Source organism: Heterostelium album (genome assembly GCF_000004825.1).
Source record: "Heterostelium album PN500 unplaced genomic scaffold PPL_scaffold10, whole genome shotgun sequence".
NCBI lineage: Eukaryota > Evosea > Eumycetozoa > Acytosteliales > Acytosteliaceae > Heterostelium > Heterostelium album.
Window position 1 is genome coordinate 1435940 of NW_008805072.1, and position 16018 is coordinate 1451957.

At 29.7% G+C, this 16018-nt stretch overlaps 10 protein-coding genes and 1 non-coding gene across 11 annotated transcripts; 4 read left to right on the top strand and 7 right to left on the bottom strand.

Moving 5' to 3' along the window:
* Positions 1 to 902: 902 nt before the first annotated feature.
* On the top strand, positions 903 to 1992 carry alrA (aldo/keto reductase family protein; the record flags this gene model as incomplete). Its single annotated transcript, XM_020583305.1, has 3 exons — positions 903 to 958; positions 1048 to 1141; positions 1240 to 1992. The coding sequence occupies 3 exons, from the start codon at positions 903 to 905 to the stop codon at positions 1990 to 1992; spliced, it is 903 nt and encodes a 300-aa protein (XP_020429492.1).
* A 1182-nt stretch (positions 1993 to 3174) lies between these two features.
* Positions 3175 to 3245, bottom strand: PPL_12576. Its single transcript has one exon. It is a non-coding gene; the product is annotated as a tRNA-Glu (tRNA).
* A 433-nt stretch (positions 3246 to 3678) lies between these two features.
* PPL_12577 (uncharacterized protein) lies at positions 3679 to 5737 on the top strand (the record flags this gene model as incomplete). The annotated part of the gene is made up of 6 exons (XM_020583306.1): positions 3679 to 3919; positions 3997 to 4288; positions 4353 to 4892; positions 4976 to 5123; positions 5148 to 5444; positions 5522 to 5737. 6 exons carry the CDS (start codon positions 3679 to 3681, stop codon positions 5735 to 5737), a joined length of 1734 nt encoding a protein of 577 aa, XP_020429493.1.
* Positions 5738 to 5898: 161 nt separating this feature from the next.
* PPL_12578 (uncharacterized protein) lies at positions 5899 to 6165 on the bottom strand (the record flags this gene model as incomplete). Its single annotated transcript, XM_020583307.1, has 2 exons — positions 5899 to 6080; positions 6156 to 6165. 2 exons carry the CDS (start codon positions 6163 to 6165, stop codon positions 5899 to 5901), a joined length of 192 nt encoding a protein of 63 aa, XP_020429494.1.
* Positions 6166 to 7817: 1652 nt separating this feature from the next.
* PPL_12579 (actin) lies at positions 7818 to 9038 on the top strand (the record flags this gene model as incomplete). The annotated part of the gene is made up of 2 exons (XM_020583308.1): positions 7818 to 7856; positions 7947 to 9038. The coding sequence occupies 2 exons, from the start codon at positions 7818 to 7820 to the stop codon at positions 9036 to 9038; spliced, it is 1131 nt and encodes a 376-aa protein (XP_020429495.1).
* Positions 9039 to 9307: 269 nt separating this feature from the next.
* PPL_12580 (uncharacterized protein) lies at positions 9308 to 10146 on the bottom strand (the record flags this gene model as incomplete). Its single annotated transcript, XM_020583309.1, has 3 exons — positions 9308 to 9390; positions 9964 to 10103; positions 10136 to 10146. The coding sequence occupies 3 exons, from the start codon at positions 10144 to 10146 to the stop codon at positions 9308 to 9310; spliced, it is 234 nt and encodes a 77-aa protein (XP_020429496.1).
* A 180-nt stretch (positions 10147 to 10326) lies between these two features.
* PPL_12581 (uncharacterized protein) lies at positions 10327 to 10878 on the bottom strand (the record flags this gene model as incomplete). The annotated part of the gene is made up of 4 exons (XM_020583310.1): positions 10327 to 10432; positions 10579 to 10634; positions 10678 to 10757; positions 10821 to 10878. 4 exons carry the CDS (start codon positions 10876 to 10878, stop codon positions 10327 to 10329), a joined length of 300 nt encoding a protein of 99 aa, XP_020429497.1.
* A 140-nt stretch (positions 10879 to 11018) lies between these two features.
* On the bottom strand, positions 11019 to 11207 carry PPL_12582 (uncharacterized protein; the record flags this gene model as incomplete). The annotated part of the gene is made up of 1 exon (XM_020583311.1): positions 11019 to 11207. The coding sequence occupies one exon, from the start codon at positions 11205 to 11207 to the stop codon at positions 11019 to 11021; it is 189 nt and encodes a 62-aa protein (XP_020429498.1).
* A 97-nt stretch (positions 11208 to 11304) lies between these two features.
* On the bottom strand, positions 11305 to 11628 carry PPL_12583 (uncharacterized protein; the record flags this gene model as incomplete). The annotated part of the gene is made up of 1 exon (XM_020583312.1): positions 11305 to 11628. One exon carries the CDS (start codon positions 11626 to 11628, stop codon positions 11305 to 11307), a length of 324 nt encoding a protein of 107 aa, XP_020429499.1.
* Positions 11629 to 12333: 705 nt separating this feature from the next.
* Positions 12334 to 14623, top strand: PPL_12584 (uncharacterized protein; the record flags this gene model as incomplete). The annotated part of the gene is made up of 3 exons (XM_020583313.1): positions 12334 to 12501; positions 12579 to 13130; positions 13205 to 14623. 3 exons carry the CDS (start codon positions 12334 to 12336, stop codon positions 14621 to 14623), a joined length of 2139 nt encoding a protein of 712 aa, XP_020429500.1.
* A 213-nt stretch (positions 14624 to 14836) lies between these two features.
* Positions 14837 to 15817, bottom strand: yipf6 (Yip1 domain-containing protein; the record flags this gene model as incomplete). The annotated part of the gene is made up of 6 exons (XM_020583314.1): positions 14837 to 14875; positions 14913 to 14989; positions 15075 to 15229; positions 15346 to 15465; positions 15558 to 15682; positions 15755 to 15817. 6 exons carry the CDS (start codon positions 15815 to 15817, stop codon positions 14837 to 14839), a joined length of 579 nt encoding a protein of 192 aa, XP_020429501.1.
* Between the last annotated feature and the right edge of the window lie 201 nt (positions 15818 to 16018).

A 16018-nucleotide genomic window follows, 5' to 3' on the forward strand; every position in this document is an offset into this window, starting at 1 on the left:
TTGTTAAATTTATAATATTTATAAATATTGGTTATATTAGAAAAAGATTTAAAAATAAATTTAAAAGTTTAAAGGTCAGTGCACATACTGTTAATTTTGAAATAGATCTGCTTTCGAAAAAAAAAAAAAAAAAACAATGCACCGTTTGTTGGTCCACTACTTAACTGTCTCCCAATTTTAAAAATGTAATCCAAATATTTGTTGTTGTGTGTGTATGTATGTTGGGAACTCTTAAGATTATCTTCAATAAACAACAATGTTAAAATTCATGAACGGTGTGGTGTCGACACTTTCGTCCTAAATAGGAATAAAAAAATAATAAAATTTTTGTTCAAATTAAATAATTTATTAAGTTCCCAAAATTTTTTTATTTTTTGTTGATTTGTATGTCATTCAAAAACTTTGTGTTACTTGTTGGTAAAATATTCCTTATCATTTTTTTATTTATCTCAAATAACTATTAAAAAAGATTGATGCATAAGAAGAAAAGAATAATAATAAAAATAAGTTGTACTTTTATTTCTGATTTTTTTTACTTTTGCAGATTTCACATATTGGAAAATAAATGAAAAAAAAAAACAAATAGAAATCTATTTGTTCAACGTCTTAAGAACCGACAATTCAATTTGAGTTTCGTGTTAGTGTTTATTCATTCCATTTTATAACATATTAGGAAATTTTGAAAAAAAGAATACATGTATTCTTTTTCATTCTTTGTTCTTTTACAAAAATCAATCTGCTCATCATAATTACATCTTTGAGCTGTGGTGTTGTGATGATCAACTATTTAATTAAAATTTGTGAAAAAAATCTAAATCACACATTAAACAAAAACAAATTTGCACTTAATTTTTTTTTTTTTTAGTATTAAATTAAATTTTAATTAATTAATTAAATAGTAAATGGAACCCTCAGTCACACTTAATTCTGGTCATAAGATACCAATGGTAGGATATGGGTATGGATTAACTAAATATCATTATTTCAAATAGATAGATAGGAAACATTTTATATCTAACTGTAATTGTTTATATATTTTAATATTAGTACATATCTATCAAAACCAAATGAAATTGGAGAGTGTATTAGAATTGCATTGAAAGAAGGAATTCGTCATTTTGATTGTGCTGAAGTTTATCATGTAAATATAATAATAATCAGAAAGTTGATAGTGATAATCAATATTAATATTCATTCATTCATTTGATATCAAAATTATATATATATATATATATATAGAATCAAAAGGAAATAGGTCAGGTTTTTAAAGAAGCTTTCGATAGTGGTTTGGTAAAGAGAAGTGACTTGTTTATCACTAGTAAACTATTTGCTACTTGCCACTCAAAGGAACATGTTAGAAAGCATTTCGATATCACACTGAGTGATTTGCAATTGGATTATTTGGATCTCTACTTGATTCACTGGCCACTTGCAATGGAGTACAACGCTGCGGAACCAATGAAGTCGCCAATGGAGAATGGATATCCTAAACTTGCAAAAGTGCCAATCATTGAGACTTGGCGTGAGTTGGAGAAGATTCACGATGCTGGATTGGCTCGCAGTATCGGTGTCTCCAATTTCAATGTAAGTGTTCTCAACGATCTTTTGAACTCGGCACGAATCCCGCCATCAGTTAACCAATGTGAGTTACACCCGTACTGGAGTCAACCAGGCTTGAGAATGTTCTGTGAGAAGAATAACATTCATATGACTGCCTACAGTCCATTGGGTAAGGGCTCAATCATGAGTGATCCGGTCATCGTAGAGCTGGCCAAGAAGTATAATAGATCGACAGCCAACATTCTCTGTCGTTTCGGTATCCAAAAAGGTTACTCTGTCATTCCAAAGAGTACCACTCATTCACGTATCAAAGACAATGCCAACGTCAAAGATTTCGTCATCTCTGATAGTGATATGGCTATTCTAGATGCACTCCCACAAAAGAGAATAATTCAACCAATGAATTTCTGGGGATTCCCATTGTTTGACTAATTGCAAGTTCTTTATCCTTTGAATAATCATCAGATGAAATATTAAATAAATATCAATCATCATATGTGTTTAGAATTTAATAAAATGCTTTAAAATAGAATGATAAAAATAAATTATCATTATAATAATAATAGTAATAATGAATGATTGTTCTAGTAACAATTTAATAATGTTCATTGTACTTATGGCATTTAAATATATAAATATATTAGAATTATCAATATTAGAAAGAGATATTAGAAATCGATTTGCAAGAGATAGTACTGCTTTACCAGTGAATGATTAACCAAAAAAAAAAAAAAAAAATTTATTTTTTTCATCTTTATAAACAATAGTTAAAGATAACATCTATAACAACCAACATTAGAATATTTATTATTAAGAATAGAGTTCAATCATTTCGACCTCTTTCAATACTAATAGTATTACTGTAAAAGATTAATAGATAATAAAATAGAATAGAATAATACAGTTAAATGAATATTATATTTTATTTTTAACTGTTATTATCATTTGAATAAAAATAATAATTAATAAGAAATAGTAATAATATTTTAAGTCTTTAATAATATAGATGATCTTTAATTCAATCGATTATATACACACACTGCACATTCATTTATATGAATATGTAAGGATATTTTAGAATATTTTTCATTGTTAAATTAAACACCTCAGCACATATTAACTGCTAGTATTGCGATGAGAGTGATATATTATCTGTAGTAGATTATCTTTTAAAAGTTAAACGTATATAAAATCAAATTGTTTACAGCAAGTTTATTGTGTATCTTGTTAAATATTAATATTTACAACAAGTTTATTGTGTCGATATATACATGTAGTTTGTTCTGTTGTTATATATTTATATCGCACCGCGCAATGTCTACACTCGATACACATTCACTTGTTTTATTATAGCCATAAACAGATATTATAATATTAACTAAAACAATAAACAGTTACTCAAAACATGCATAATAAACAGTGAGGTTATCTCATTCCTAAATAGGTAATAGTGTCAGAGAATACAGATAATTCCTATGTTGATTGCAGGAATAAAGATAACATCGGAAGAAAGCGATTACAATGTGAAACTGCGATGAAAAATAGGAATGGATTTAAGCAAAAGTTTTATACCGCAAGCGGGGTGATTCGATTTACCAAGCAATAATAAAAGACCTCCCTATCCGGGAATCGAACCCGGGGTTTCAGTGTGAAAGACTAATGTGTTACCACTACACCAATAAGGAATTTGGATGAGATTAAATCTTTGTAATAATTTTTTAAATGTCAACTCTTTAATCCTCAAAAAAGAATTTGGAGTTTAATATTATATGTTTAGTCTTTTTTCAACCTTAATTCGATTCCCAAAGTAATTTGAATCAAATCATTAATTTCTAATATTCAGTTATGTCATAAACTACATTTTATTTAAACTTCTTAGTCTTTTTTGATAAAGGAACTCTTGTAAAATAAATTTAAAGATATGATCTATTCCGCCCCATTTTGATTTGTTCGGTCCGAGAATGTCAACTTTTTTTTTTTGTGGTATTCAGCTCATAAAACTTTAGATATTTATATTTTATTTCTTTAATTTTTTTTTTTTTTTTTTGTAAAACGGTTTTTTGCGAAATGAAAAGAGTTAATATAAAAAAAATTATTTCGTGATCTATCAATCAGAAAATGTCATTATCACTCTGTTTAGTATTTTTTGTTCTTCTATCAAATTCAGTGTGGACAGTTAGATCAGAAGATGCCATTCTCAAGGCATACCCTGAGGTGTTGGCTGTCAGTAATGATCTTGTCACCATAACATGGAACGGTGTCGATACTCCAACTATCTACGACACCATTGCCATCTACTATCCACCTTCATCAGATGTAACATTACCAATTGGTTTCATTCCACTATCAACATCAAGTAGTAAGTGATTTTTATTTTAGTATTAGCACCGTAAAATAAAATAATAACTTTTCATTTTTTTTCTTTTTCACTATTAGCTTATAAACAAGGATATGGTACAGTTTCAATTCCACTTGTAAATGTTAGAGATACTTATATTTTCAGATTATGGCTAAAGAGCACTGAAGCCTCGACTGGTCCAGCCATGCCATCACCACTAAGTGGAAATGTTAACATTACATTGGTTGCCAACTCAAACAATGTCACTTTTGAAAATCCAAATGCACCAGAAAAACCATACTTGGCATTCACAAATTCCACAACCGAAATGAGATTGAAATGGATTAGTGGTTGTTCTGATGTTCCAATTGTAAACTATGGACTTTCATCGTAAGTTTTTACTATATTTTTTAAATTTTGTTAAATATTAACTCAATATCTTTTTATATTTTAGAAATAATTTAAATATGGTTGCAAAAGGAACAGTTGGAACTTATTCTATGAATCAAATGTGTAATGGACCAGCAAACGATCCAAACTATTTCAGAGATCCAGGATTCATCCAAGATGTTGTTATGGTAGGATTGACAGAGTCCACTCAATATTTCTACAATTTTGGAAGTGAACAAAGTGGATTCAGTGATATCTATAGCTTTGTATCTGCACCAAAGCCATCGACTGAGGCATTCATTGTTGCTTTTGGTGATCTTGGAATGCAACCACCATTCGAATGCAACTGCGAGATGATGCCACCTGCCTACCTCACCGTTAAGAACATTGAAACAACCATCTCACAACCATGGTCACAAAACTCTTTTGTCAAAAAACTTGGATTGAAATCATCAAATAGTCAAGTCGATACGCCACCCGCATGGAGTGTTCTACACATTGGTGATATTTCATATGCTCGTGGTTTGGCATTTATTTGGGACTGGTATCAAGAATCCATTAAAAATATTGCAAGTCGTGCACCATATATGGTTTCTATTGGAAAGTAAGTTAAAAAAAAAGTTATAAATATATATTTTGAAATGAATTATTAATAGTCTAACTCTATATTTTAATAATATTTTTTAGTCATGAATATGATTATACAAAACAACCATTCTATCCATCATGGAGTGACTATGGAGGTGACAGTGGTGGTGAATGTGGTGTTCCATTCAACAATCGTTATCATATGACTGGATATGGCGAAGCTACTAATCTTTGGTACTCTTATGAAGTAGGACCCATTCATTTCACTCAGATGAGTGGTGAGCATGACTTTTTGATTGGTTCAGAACAATACCTTTGGTTGGAGCAAGATCTTAAATCGGTTGATCGTTCAAGAACTCCATGGGTTATTTTAAGCGGACATCGTCCAATGTACTGCAGCCAATCTGGTGAAGCTGAAATGTTTGCTCATTTACGTGATAATTTGGAGCCACTATTAATTGAAAACGATGTAAATCTATGTTTCTGGGCACATGAACATGTTTATGAAAGAATGTGTGCACTTATCAATGGAACTTGTCAAGAGAGTGATAATGATGCTCCAGTTCATGTAAGATATATTTGATTTCATAACCAGCTACATGTAAACTAAATTATTAATTTATTTCCATTTTACAATTTCTTTAGATTGTTATTGGTATGGCAGGTAATACAGACCAATCTGCTTGGGATTCTACTTCACCAAATCATGAACCACAACCTGACTATTCCATGTTTAGAGCTATCAACTATGGATATACAAGATTCTATGCAAATATGACCGATTTATATTTCGAATATGTTGGAAATCAAAGAAATCAAGTACATGATAATCTTTGGCTACACAGTAAATATTCAAACTAAATATTACTTTATAATTTTAAAAAATATTTATAGATTTTTGAATTGAAAAAATTAATTGAAATATTTTAATACTTTTTACAGTATTTTTTTATATTTATTTGATTTTGAAAAAAATATTCTTTTATGATTGATTTCATAAACAAGATGATTGATTGTTTAATTTAGGCATTAACTCTAATGGTATCAGCGGTGACCAATCCGTTGGCAACATTAGTGTCCTTGACGGTTGTACTGACAAGGTTAGTTGCATGGTTGGCTGTTTGGTTCATTCCAACACCAGATTGGCTGGAGAAGGTTGAGGCAGAGACGGATGAGGATGAGGAGAACAAGTTAGCAATTGATTCTAAAAAAATATTAAGAAATTATAAATATTAATATTTATTTAAGTTTTAATTTAAATTTTTTTTATTCAACTTACTGTACAACATTTTTGATTGATTTGATTAGTGTTAATTAAAAGTAATAGTATAAATTTAGTATTTATTTATTAGTATTAGTATTTGTTGATTGTTTGATGATTAGAAATGTCAAATGACCTTGGTATTTATAGTTCTCTCTTTCAATATACTTTACAAATGATCATGAATAATTTTCAAATAATCTGAACATGGAGATACAATCAATGTATTTATTAAATTCCACGAACTACTATTCTAGAAATCTTGTATGTATATTACTTAAATAATATTAAATATTTCATATTCTTTCAATCATCAGATGCCAACTAAACACTTTGGCTTATATTTTTTAATTATTGTTAAATTTGATCAATTTCAGAATAAAAAGTAATATACTAATAATAATTATTAACAATCATTGGCTCTTTGATATTAAATACAAATACACTGTTATCATCTTATAAAGATATGTTACGAAATTCTATCTACTATCTAAATTGACAACTCATACTACAATTGCATTTGGTATCTACCAAAGGTATGACAGTATATATCATATTTTTTTAATAAAATTATAATTAATTTTAATGATAAACAAAACTACACAAAAATTTATCTATACCCCACTGTTTACTCCACAAAACCATCAGACATTTTAATCAACCCCATTTTTTATTTAAATACAAACACAAAACAAATTTTATTGATTGTCCACTGTCCACACACACATAAAAAATAATACTTTTTTTTTTTTTTGTCAAAATCATCTTTCTCCAAAGTCTATCTATATTCATTATCTATATGATTGTTATTTTAATGCTTAATATAGATGTGAATTGTAGATAAATTATTCATTGAATAAATTTATTTTCCCAATATTTTATTCATTTACTTTATGTTGAATTATCAAAATTACAACTCTTTATATAGATTTATTACGTATATTAGATTATTAATTTAAAATATCATTATCTAAGCTTATCAATTTGAATACTTGATTAGTAATTTATAGAGTTTATTAAGTTGAAATTGTACTATCAAACTATTAATTTCTCTTTTAGATATAAAATTATATCTAAATATATAGTAAGATTAAACAAACCGGACAGTGCACTTGATTGTAGATGAATATGATGATAAAAGAGTCATTTGCACGTTTGATTATGAATATTTGAGTGGTAGAAATCTTTGATTGCTTCTTGATAATACTAGTAACTTGTCATAGTGTATAGTTTATAAATATATGCTTTAAAATAAAAAAAGAAAATAAAAAAAAAAAACAACTTAACGTTATACATTTACTCTGACAAAAGTTTTTGATTTCAATATCTTATAAATAATATTTGGTTAAAAGTCAATAAAGTTGTTTGGAAACTTTGATGGGTTCAAATATACCCAATTAATATGGTTTGAAATTTCGTGAAAAACTGTAAAGTCTTTTTGTTTACAATAATAATATGGTTTATTTATGATTTATATTTTTTGTGGTTCAAATTCACTACCCAATTTAGGTTGTTTTTTCATTTTAAATGAATATTGAGACCCATTTTTGGGTTTTTTTTTTTGATGATTTTTTTTTTTTTGAGAATGATTGATTTTCATGAAGATATAAAAAGGTAAAAGTTATGTATCGTTTCATATCATTTTTAAATAACTAACAAACAAATAAATACAATAAAATAATGGAAGGAGAAGACGTAACTGCTTTGGTAATTGATAACGTATGTCTCATATAATTAATATATTTACATTTTGATATCTCAAAAAAAATATTAACAATGTTATTTTATTTTTTTAATTATATCAAATAGGGATCTGGTATGTGTAAGGCTGGTTTCGCAGGAGATGATGCCCCACGTGCTGTATTCCCATCGATTGTCGGTCGTCCAAGACACACTGGTGTCATGGTCGGTATGGGTCAAAAGGACTCCTACGTCGGAGATGAAGCTCAATCAAAGAGAGGTATCTTGACCCTCAAGTACCCAATTGAGCACGGTATCGTCACCAACTGGGATGATATGGAGAAGATCTGGCATCACACTTTCTACAACGAACTCCGTGTTGCCCCAGAGGAACACCCAGTTCTCTTGACTGAGGCACCACTCAATCCAAAGGCCAATCGTGAGAAGATGACTCAAATTATGTTTGAGACCTTCAACACCCCAGCCATGTACGTTGCTATCCAAGCTGTTCTTTCCCTCTATGCCTCTGGTCGTACCACCGGTATCGTTATGGACTCTGGTGATGGTGTCTCCCACACTGTTCCAATCTACGAAGGTTATGCCCTCCCACATGCTATCCTCCGTCTCGATCTTGCTGGTCGTGATCTTACTGACTACATGATGAAGATCTTGACTGAACGTGGTTATTCATTCACCACCACCGCCGAACGTGAAATCGTCCGTGATATCAAGGAGAAGCTCGCCTACGTTGCCCTTGACTTCGAAAACGAAATGCAAACTGCTGCCTCATCCTCAGCCCTCGAGAAATCATACGAATTGCCAGACGGTCAAGTCATTACCATCGGTAACGAACGTTTCCGTTGCCCAGAGGCTCTCTTCCAACCATCCTTCTTGGGTATGGAATCTGCTGGTATCCACGAGACCACCTACAACTCCATCATGAAGTGTGATGTTGATATCCGTAAGGACTTGTACGGTAACGTCGTCCTTTCTGGTGGTACCACTATGTTCCCAGGTATTGCTGACCGTATGCAAAAGGAATTGACCGCTTTGGCCCCATCCACCATGAAGATCAAGATCATCGCCCCACCAGAACGTAAATACTCTGTCTGGATCGGTGGTTCCATCTTGGCCTCCCTCTCCACATTCCAACAAATGTGGATCTCCAAGGAAGAATACGACGAGTCTGGTCCATCCATTGTCCACAGAAAGTGCTTCTAAACAATTTAATAATAATCTTGTTGTAAATTATAATAAATTAAATGCGAAAAAATCAATTGTTGATTTAATCCAATTGGTTTTATATTTGTAAAACAAAAAAAGATAATATTTGTCCAAAAAATAGTAATTCATTTGAGAATATAAATCAAACAAAGTTGTAATGACATGATAATAATATTATGATAAACCATTTTTGAATTTTGTAAATTGATGTAAAACATTGTCTCATTGATTTACAAATAAAGGAGATTGGAAGATTGTTCTTTAGTTTATATACCCTTCATACATTGATGACCGCACCCATTGAAAAAGCAGATGTACCCTTCTTGACATCCATTTGTACTATTGATTACTATTTACTTTATTTATAACTAAATCCAATCTCAGGAATAGTAATAAAGTGTGAATAACTGAATTGGATAGATCCAATTTTTTAAATCTATTATAATCGTCAGTATTAATGTAGTCATTTTTATAAATAAAAATTAATATAAATAGTACTTGTTGTGAAGCTAAACACAACAATTGTACTGCTGGTTTTATTGATTCAACTAAAACCAGACGTCCAAATATGATATCTGTTATATGTTCTAGGTTAGATCCTCGATTTTTAACAAGTGGAATCCACTTGTTTTGGGTACGAAAACATGAAGAGAATGATTGAATTTAAAAAAGCATTAATTTTTAAAAAAAAATTTTTGACAATTTATGAATAAGAACATCATCATCTATTGCTCTGTCATATAAGGGTTAGTATCCTGGACTTTGAATCCAGTCATCTGAGTTCGAATCTCAGCAGAGCAAACTTTTTAAAATAAAAATGTGTACATTTTGCGGCCTAGATGCGGAAAAAAAAAAACAAATCCACTCTTGCTTTCTCAAATTAATTCAGCCACTTCTTCTATGGTAAAAGGGAATTGTATACCAACTTTCTCACTGAACCTAGAAGAACTGCAATCCCAAGCTCTCTTAAGCATCTCTGCGTGCAGCTCTGGATTATCTTTCTCAGCGGCGAATAGTTTGGAGTAGAAGCGATGCATGATCTCACTCCGGGGACTCGTACTTCTAAAAAAATGATTTAAACCCCTATCTCACACATTGTTGGCATGTTTTTTATAAAAATAATTGAAAATAAAGCACCTATATTTGGTAATCGTACGTAGTTAATTTTGAACCCCCAGCAAGATTCTCATCCTCACTGAAAAACAAAAAAAAATTGGCAGTTGCGTGGCCACCCACAATTTTTTTTTTTAATTTTTTTTTTTTTTTTTAATTTTTTTTTTTTTTTTTAAATTGCCATATCTTGAGCAAACATAGCTTCACTCGACATAAAGTCATCTAATGCTTCTATATAATTGATATAATCTTCATTTATATCATCTTTATTAATACCACTAATGATAATCGATATAGTTTGTTAGTTTAATCAGATAGATAGTATTCATTAAAATTCCTATTTATATTTACCTAATAAGATCAGGTGGTATCAATATCTTTTAAAAACTTTTGATATTGAATCTTTGTCTAACATTCTATTTACTATAGTGCTCTTGATAGTTGTTGTGTAGTGATATGAGTTTCTGGCATATCTTTAATCTAATTAGATTCTGTAGTTCGTCATCGAATGATCTTTAAAGACATCTCCAATCTCTGATAAAATCAAATCATTCGATTCAATAACCTTATGTAAATTTACAAGTTCTTCTGCTTGACTAAGATCTATAATATAATATTAGTTAGTATAGCTAAAGAGAATAGAATTGAATAGATAAAACTAAATACATGTATTAATAACACCAGATGGCAATGATTGTAAATCTTGATCGATTGCATTCGGCATCTTCAGTGCATGGTGTGGATGTTGTTCGATGTCAAACATCAAGTCGTTCAGCGAGGTGTATGGTTTACCATCTTTGTTGTGGTGAGCAACGAGAGTGTCGATACATCTATATCCAATACCGATGAATCGTCATCTTGATATTAAGTTGTATAGTCACCTGCAAGTATATGATCAGGTACTAAATCATCATCTTCATCAACACTACCATCATTCTGATTACTAACTAAACCAAAATCAATATTATTATTATTACTATTACTATTGATGTTTAATATATAATCTAATTCATTTAATACATTATTACAACTACTTCTATCATTATCATTCATTTTTGATCATTATTTGATTTCAAAATAGATGTTAATGTGATGAAATTTTTTTTCAAATTTTTTTTCAAATTTTTTTCAAATTTTTTTCAAATTTTTTTCATTTTTTATTTTTCCAAATTTGTAAAAACTGAAATAAGTGGGGTACGACTTTCTGAAGTGTAGTCATCTCGTCGATGTCGGAAGTAACGGATTTATTACTTCTGTACAGCCCAGGTATGGATGAGTCTTTCTTGGATTGAGCAAGTTTGGCAGTGAGCATTTTAGATGGAACTTCACCATGGAGTTGCTGGTTCATCTTGCGTATGGAGTCACGAAAAGAATGTTCTTCAGATTGAAGTAACAGTAGATCGCTGCTGGCTTTGGCTCTGATGTTAGATGATAGTTCGGTGGAGCTAATGGTATTGATCAAACTCTTAATCATCTTCCTCTTGGCCATGCTACGCAGCCGCTGGTATTTTTTATAGACGTTGACTACCAATGTTCCATTTGAGATTTAAGTACTGTTTTTATGTTAACATGTTGAGATGTTCATTAATATTGAAATAATCATTCTATTGATAATAATTTTAACTGAACAATATTTGATTTTAATCTTAAAGTCTTATGATTATTTATAATATTACATCTTTCCAACAATCTTTAAATAATATAGTACTACATACTCATTGTTTGCAACTCTGCTATATAAACTAGCATATGCATACAACAATACAAGCGTTCATTCAATCTAATAATCTTAATCTGACTAAATTTAATATTATTTGATCATATTTTTGAACAGACTTTCTATCCTATTATTATCGAGTCTTTGCTATAGATTATATTTTCAATGAGTTATCACAATGCTGATTAATAAATTTATGTTGTGAAAAATATGAATAGTTTAGAAATGATTAAACCTAAAAAAAAAAACAAAAAAAGATAATAAAAAAGAATATATTATTATTATATTATGCTGTAGCATGTTTATTTAAATATATTTGTTGTTATTTGATTGATTTAAAGTTAACTTGTAGGTGTTTTATTTGTTGTTGATGATATCAAAAAAACTATTGAATTGTTTGCTGTTAAAAAACAATTTGTTTTTTTAAAAAATAAAATAAACTCAACAAACATTATTATAGAGATGGATGATATAGTTATAGATATCAAAAACGACAATGTGATTGAGACAGCACTATTAACATTATCATCTTTTATTAAAGGATCATTCGGACCATCCGGTGTATACCAAATGGTACTAAGTGATTCTTCAACTGTTGTTGTTACAAACAAAACATCTGAGATTCTAAAGGTATGAAGATCATCTACTCTACTGTAGATAACATGGCAATATGTGATTGACGTTACTAATGTAATTGTAAAACAAAGTATATTAAAATAGATCATCCAGTCACTGATATTGTAAAGCGTACTGTAAATACACTGGAATACGTTGCTCACGATGGTACCACACAGTTTGTCATTCTCATGGAACAACTATTCTCACAATCACAGACAATAATAAGACAGCGTGCGTTACACCCGATATCGATTGTCTATTCTTTGCAGCGGCTACTTAATCAGATCGATACTTGGTTGGAAAGATCTAAGATCAGTGTTTTAGTTGATGAACAACTAGCGGAACTCAATGATCGTTTAGCCAATACAAAAGAAATCATGTCGTTACGAATCGATATCAAACCATCGATACTTCAAGATACTATATTGACATCTATCAAAAGTAAACTAAAAGATTCCGATCAATCTAGAGATATTGCTGATGTTGCAACTAGACTTTTATTGAAAATGTATAACAATCAAACCGTTCAACAATTGAAAGATAGACGTATCTCTTTCCAAGATCAAATCATTATACTACCTTTAATATCCAATACTTTAAAATCAACGTTTATAATCAATACATTCTTACTTGAAACAAACGTAACTATCTTTCAACAATATATATTAGAACAATTTGTTTAAAATTTATATTCTTATCATTCAAAATATTTTAGAATAGTCAATGTTTAGATAATATAAAGAACAGAGTTAATAATAAGAAGATATCTATTATCATTATCAATGAATGTTTGGAGTTAATAAAGAAGAAGAATAATCAACAGCAACAGCAACAGCAACAGCAACAGCAACAGCAACAGCAACAGCAACAGCAACAGCAACAGCAACAGCAACAGCAACAGCAACAAGATAAAGGTGATGCAACAAAGTTATCATTCAATTCATCTAGTCAATTATCAACAATGTTGGAAAAAGAAAAACAATTGGTTATCAATAAGATAAAGATATTGAAAGAGATGGAAGTAGATGTAATTCTATCAACTTCAGATATTGATAGCGAGGTAATGAATATTCTGGTTAAAGACTATGGTTTGATAGTATTCAGTAACATCAATAAACAAACATCATCGGTGGTCTGTAAATCACTTGGTATACAATTCATCAATTCAATTACAACACTACCACATCAAATCAATCAATCTAGTAAATTCATCGGACATGTACAATCAATTTCTATATCAAAATATCAAGATAACACAACAAATACAAGTTATAATCAAAATAATATAAATAGATTAATAGAGTTTACAATGATGACAACTGATAAAAATGATAGTGATAATCATCAACAACAACAACAACAATTACCTATAATGGCAACAGCAATTATTGTATCATCTTCAATATACAATGTAAAACATAGAGTTGGTTCATTCATTAGTGGAATGGGTGTTGGAAAGTGCTGCTTTGAAGATCTCTATGTTCTACCGGGTGCTGCCACAGTCGAACTCGATCTTATTAGAGAACTTCAATTACAACTAAAACAACAGCAACAACAACAACAAAAACACAAACAACAATATGATATCAATGATTTCGCAGTCTATCAGATATTCTCAAATACTCTAGAGTCAATTGCCAGTGCATTGCTTTACAATGCATCACTTTCACATGTCGATGTACTTCATCGATTTCATACAAACTACCAATTATTTAAGGATCATGGACTGAATCTAAATCAAGAGAGTGAACAAGACAACGATCACAACAGTTCTATCGATTCGGTTCGATGCTTCCTAATTGCAAAGGATCATGGAATCTATGATGGCTATAGATGTAAGAAGTTGTTATTCAAGTATGCAATCGATACTGTTTGTCTACTGTTAAAGATAGATCAAGTGATATATCCAAAGAAAAACAATCATAAAACACCAACACCTCCAACAACCACTAAAAAACAATCAAAAACAACAACAACAAATAACTATATTGAATTTAAACCAACATCATTCAAATCAGCCAACACGGAGAGTAAGGAAAAAGAGATTCTACGCAAGAAGAACGAGATATTCTACTCTAAAGAAGAAACTGAAAAGAGAAATAAGATAAATAACAACATAAATAATAGTTATTAAAATAGATAGAAAGCAATAATCAATCAAAATTGTTTTCTTTTCTTTTCTTTTCTTTTTTGGTTTATCTACAATTAAATATTGGTTTTATAGTTATTATTATTATTATTGTTAATATAATTTAATGTAATCTAGTTGGTTTTGTTGATTATTTGGTTCTAAAAGCTAGTTGTGTAAATTTTGTTGTTCTAATAAGTTATTGTTAAAATCATGATTTTATCTAGTTTCGAAACTATATAAGATTACCCGATCTATCTACTTATTGTATAACAATCATCCATCCAATAAATACATAAAAGAGTGCAACCGGATAGGTGGCCAATCCTTTTCTTGATAATGGTACAGATGATGCTAAAAATCCATATGATGCTAATTATTAATAAGAAAGAGAAGAGAATAGGTTAGAGTCATTGTTTGTCTTCACTAACTATATTTATAAATGATGATAACTCACCAAAGATTGACCAAGCAAGACAAATCAATACGATTGGTAACTTAATTGCAATGTGTAAACCACTAAAGAATGCAGTTGGTATCCAAATAACAAAGGTTGCAATCGTCAGTGGGAATACACAATATCCTAAAACACAAACACTTTGAAACAATGATCTAGATAGATAATTTTGGTAATAAGGAATGTTTGTTAATTCTTCATTGTCCTAATTATGATTATTATTATTATTATTATTGTTTCTTTTTCCTTCGAATTCATTTGCTAAACCTACAAATTTCCACCTAAAACTTGAGCGTTGAGTGTTACAAGACCGGCACCAACCCAAACTACAACAAATACCAATGCGAATACCAATGCCTTTTGGTTATCTGGTGCTGACGTACTTAACATACTGCAATATATCGATAGATAAGTTATATTTTATTAATATCTATAGATTCTTTAACTTTATCAATCGATATCTAAATGAATTGAATTACATACATTGCCATCAATAAACATAAAAGTAAAGGTCCCCATAAATCCCAATCTCTTAAAACAGCGATAGCGTTACCACGTGGTATAATAACATGATACAATTTAAATCCTACTGTTTTAATATCTCTTAACTAAATAGATAATATAATATAATATAAATAAATATATCAATGTTCCAAAGCATATAGATATTAAACACATACTATAGTAACATATACTGGTTCGTCCAGTGTATTCATTGACATTTGTTGATGTTGTTGATCCATTTTTATGATATTCTATTTCTTTCGCAAATCAACCACTATCTATCTATCTGTATATACTCAACAACTTTTAATTATCTATTTCTATTTTTTTATATTACTACTAAATATATATAAATAAACTTTATTAAAGTAGTAGTAGACCAAAATTTTATTAAAACAAACAAATAATATTAAAAATTGAATTATTTTGAATTTTTTTTT